Source organism: Pterocles gutturalis, unplaced genomic scaffold (genome assembly GCF_000699245.1).
Source record: "Pterocles gutturalis isolate BGI_N339 unplaced genomic scaffold, ASM69924v1 scaffold1240, whole genome shotgun sequence".
NCBI classification, from domain to species: Eukaryota; Metazoa; Chordata; class Aves; order Pterocliformes; family Pteroclidae; genus Pterocles; species Pterocles gutturalis.
In genome coordinates, this window is record NW_010140365.1 from 22118 (window position 1) to 27020 (window position 4903).

A 4903-nucleotide genomic window follows, 5' to 3' on the forward strand; every position below is an offset into this window, starting at 1 on the left:
GGCAGCCGCAGGAGGCTGGCGTTTAGGTGGACTGGCCGGGTGGCAGGCGCTTGCTGTCCAGGATGGCCTTCCAGTCGTCGGTCCAGGAGTGCAGCCTGCGGCTGGGAGGCTTTAGCTGGAGGTGCTTGTTGTGGCAGGCTGTGAAGAGCACGTGCTCCCAGCTGGGATTCTGCTCGGCCCCTGCAAAGCAAGGAGAGAGGTTGGCTCTCCGGAAAACTCCTCCACAAGATGCAGAGGTTGAGCTTACTCCGACACGAGGAGCCTGCGGACACAAACCCCTAACGAGAGGGACCATCATCACCCCCGGATGGCATCTGCCCCTCCGAGCTGCCTCTGGCCACCCCTGTAAAACTCTGGCCACCCCTGTCACCCTACAGCTCCCTCACCTGTTATATCAGGTCTGTCGTCTATCAGCAGGTCAGCAGAAACCACTGTCTTATCTCGCGTCAAAACAATCTGCTCAAGAAACTCGGGGCCGAAGTGCTTCTCCACCCAGGCGTACTGCAAGGGGAGAGACACAGGGAGGACATCTCTTGTAATAAATTCATTAGTGGGAAGGATTCGGATGCTGCTGGAGCATGAGTTCTTTTAATGCCAAGGAACTTTTGACACTGTGATGAAATACTAAGACCAAGCGCCTCAGTGCATGCAAACGGCAGAGCTCGGCTGGCAGTGGAGCTGCTGCTCTGCAAAGATGCTTAGGAACAAAACGAGAGCAGGGAAATATTCCTGCGGTTTTGCAGCCGGCCAGCCAGAGGCACATGGGGGGCAGCTGGTGGTATGGGGGGTGCTGGGATTCGGACCTGCTCACCTTCTCGTAAGGGCAGTAGCGGTACTTCTTGATGGGGCTTGTGCAGATGAACACGTCAGTGCTGGCACAAGGAGAAAAACAGGGGCAGAGGGTCACTCGGTGGCCAAACACACTGATCGGACCCTGCTCCCCTTTGAGATACACTTGGCTGCCTCTGCAAGATCCCCACTCCATGCCTGAGCAGGCAGGCACCCAAAGCAGAGCCCCCGCCACGCACAGATCAAACCGGGGTGATTTAAGACATTAATCCCCCCTCTCACAGCATCCCACCCCCGGGACGTGTACCCACACCCATGGCACAGGCATCTTCCCCTTGCTGGGAACAGAGACCCGAAGGGAAGGGGTTGCATGTGGCTGATTTTCTTGGTGACTGCTTCAGGAGTCAAAGCCCTCTCTGTCCTCCCATGCCAGGTGGGTTCATAGGCATTTTTAACCCTGATGTTGCATTCAGCACTTCTGCAGAGCAGAGGATGAGCCTGCAAGGCCACTGCTGCTCCCCTGTCCATTCCCCAATCCCACGGGCAGGTTCCTACTCACTCTGCCAAATTTGCCATTTCCTTCACGGCTTCCACAGCCCCAGGGAGTGGGTCCAGCTCAAAGAAGAAGTTCTTGGATTCCCAGATGCTGATGGCTTTCTCCTGTCATGGGAAAGAGAGCGGTTACTGCACAGGGCTTCTTGCTGCTTTTCTCTCTGCACATGCATCTTCCCCACCCCTTGCTGGGACAGAGGATGGTGACAGTGAGAAAGCTCTGAGCTCTGGCTCCCATCCCTCCTGCTACCCGCCTTGCCTCTGTGTGTTCCCCACCTGCACCCACCCCGTGCAATTTGGATGGGAGATGTTCTGGAGCAGGCTTGGTTTTGCCTGTGCAGCCCCAGACCTGGGGGGAGCAGCACGTTCCTCCAAGGCAAAAAGCGGAGATTGTTCAGAACTGAACCAAACCCTGGGTCTGTGTCTGGAGGGGCACTGCCCATGGATCTGGCTGCCGTGGCCGTGCTGGAAGGTGATGCTGTTCAGCCACAGATGCGCTCTGGCCTATTTGTCTCAATCAGATCCCTTAAAATAGCAGCCAGGCTGCTCTCATAGGAGAAAGTACATTATAGGATGAACTACACGTTGGGATGAACGCAGATGCTCTTCCTCAGGGATGCCAGGGCAAGGTCTACCAGGCAAATAGAGCATCTCCAGGCAATGGTTTGAACCACTTAACATCCAGGTCAGCAGCCAGGGTGCACTGGTACAGCACATGGGGAGGGGAGAGCAGAGCAGAGAGAGAGCCCAGGGGCTGCCTGCAATGGGTCCAGCACCGCTCTACAGAACAGCATCCCCTGCACTCCCTCAAACAGGTAATGACTTGCCAGCCGCCAAGCAAAGCAATTATTTTGGACAGACACTGTGTCCTCGAGGAGGAGAGCCTGGGAGCACTGCAGCACGGCTGCGGGCAGAGGACAGCCGTGTCCCGGCGTTGCAATGCAGCTGAGCCGCTGTGGCTGGGAGAAGCTCTGTAGGCAGCCCTGCCCTGAAGGGTTGATCTTGATTTTGAGCATCTCTGTTTCGGTATTTGAGGAAGGTGAATAGGGACAAAAGGAACTTTTAAGCCCATCCTGGCCCTCTTGTATTGCACAGTGTGGAGGAGCCTGCAGATCATCAGGGTAGGGGGGAGCAGCCCCAGTGATGGTTATGTGCTGGTTCTTACAGCTCGTAGCCACAACCAGGCTGGTTGGACACGCCGGCTAGACTCGCAGCTCCCTCCTGCCTGATGAGTGGGAATCTAGCGGGTATCCACCACGTTTTGCCTTTACTACACCTGTACTGGGGCAGAAAGGAGGCAACCATGAGCAACTGGGGCTTTGCTGGGAACTCCAGGCTCAGGGCAGCAACGCCCCAGAGCAATGGACGGGTCACTCGGGGAGTCACATTCTGCTTCATCCTGCTGCCTGCCTGTGCCAGGATGCTGGCTGCACCCCTTTCCTGCTCTCAGGAAAATTAATGCATGAACTCATTACATATTTGGGCACTGAGCATCTACCATGACATGCCAGAATCAAACCCTGTACTTCTCAAAAATCCCAGATCACATGAGAAGACCTGACACGCAACTTAAGAGGAGAGACTGTTCAGATCAACTGTTGCACTCTTCCCTTTTGCCTGAGCAGCAGAAAGCATCGGTGGTTCAGAGGAGGGAAGAATAGCCTTCTTCAAACATGTTCAGAATGAAACACACCGATTCGGTGCAAGAGAGACAGCTGAAATGCCTCCTGGCACCATGAGAAGAACAGCTACGTTGACAGTCTGCCATGAAGCCAAATATTCAAACTCAAATTGCTCTGCTTTAGACCGGTCAGCGATGATGTTTAATTTTTAAGATACTGACTGCAGTTGCACAAGAGACATCTGAGAAGTGTGGCCTGATGTAGCAAAGCACTTCAAACTGCGCTGAAGTGTTTTCTGACAGCAAGGACTTCCGCAGCTATTCTGCTTCCACTTATGTCAAAAAGCATTTTGCAATCAAGCTCGATGGGGGAAGAGCTAAGCTCATCTTGAAGAAAAGACACACTCAGCTCCCAGAGCCAGAATAACTCCCTGCGACACCGCAGCCAGCACGCTGCCCAGCAGATGGAAAAATCCGCCAGGCTGGGAATCCCACCGTGTGCCAGGCAGAACAGAGCCTTGATTTCCTTCTTCTTATCCCTCCCCACGGGCAATCTCCCTGCCCATCCAGGGCTCCCCATCCTTCCAGGTCGGTGTGCTCGGCGTGTTGCTGAGCTGTTCTCCCTTTCAGACCGGGGACCTTCAGCTCGTTGGACATTTTGGCACCTCTTTTCTGGTCTACAGCACGTCAACAGTGCTTCTGATGAGGGGAGACTGGAACGACCCACGCGCCCATAGCCACAGCGCAGCTCCTACTCTCTTTATCCCGCTCTGAAACCACGGGTGAAATCAGGGCTGCTCTGCCTGGGGAAGTTTTGCTAGTTGCTCAGCCCAAGGTTTTGGTGGTTTTACGTGATCACAGCAGATGTAAGATGAGCTCACTTCATTTAACACATCCAGAGTAGTTAAGATCAAGAAAAAAGTTATCATGCATTACCCATGCCAGACTTTTAGCATCTGCCTTCTGCATGAATGCTGCCCTCCATTTCCCAGCTAGAGAGGACACATTATTCCTTCAACTCATCAAGCTGTTTAGGACTTTGCCAGTAGCAGAGCCCTGAACCTTATTCACGCTCCCTTCCTTGTAGCCATCGTACCACCAACAGTAAGAGCGCTTTTATTTGCTGCAACACCTTTCAACTACTGCAATTGCAGCCTGCAGATGAGACCACAGACATCGCATCAAGATGGGAAACTTGCAGAGGCAGAAACTGACTTTCTGCAGTGCTCAGCCCTTCGTTGAATGATAAAGTACAACATAAAGAGAGCTTCTACTTTTAGGCTTTAATTGTTAAAATGAATACAGGAATTTTCAGGCATGGGAGGGCTTGGGGTTGTTTTAATTTTAGGTAAGCCCTCACATGAAGCATCAATTGCATGGTTTGCTCTCAACCCTGCTGCATCCCACCCCTCACATTGCTGTTGAGGAACAAAATAATCCATCTAGGAACAGCATCAATCCATGCACCTTGGCCAAATCGGAGCTAGAAAACCCAGCTATGCCATTTGGGGTATTTTAAAACAGATGTTCTGAAAGATCTCCTTTCCTTGCATCCACTTCCATGCATGCATGCAGGGGGAAAAAAAAAAAAAAAAAAAGAGACAGATGTGCATGAAAGATGCTGGATTTCTGGGCAAAAAGGTACCACTGGAAGCCCTCCTTGCCTGCAGACCTGTACCTGGTTTTGGTGGGAGCTCTGGCCAGCACCCACAGCCCTTCCCAGCCCTGCACCCACAAGCTGGGGGCCATGGGGCCAGAGCTCCAGTTGCACGGCACAAAAGGGAGCCACGCGCAGAGCCAGGGGACGTATAGACTCACACTCAGCTCAGGTCCCAGGCGCCCGTATTGCTCCGACACCCAGAAGCCCCTCCGGTCCTCCAGGGCAATGTAGGGCTTGTTGGGGTACCTGGCCCTGAACTTCTTGAGGAAGCCTCCTTCGAA

General features: G+C 53.4%; 1 protein-coding gene across 1 annotated transcript; it reads right to left on the reverse strand.

The window, feature by feature from the left end:
* Positions 1-22: 22 nt before the first annotated feature.
* NT5M (5',3'-nucleotidase, mitochondrial) lies at positions 23-4897 on the reverse strand (the record flags this gene model as incomplete). The annotated part of the gene is made up of 5 exons (XM_010083605.1): positions 23-180; positions 387-501; positions 812-872; positions 1349-1449; positions 4781-4897. Coding segments are annotated over 5 exons (552 nt in total), but the record flags the coding sequence as incomplete, so codon positions are not given.
* Positions 4898-4903: the final 6 nt, after the last annotated feature.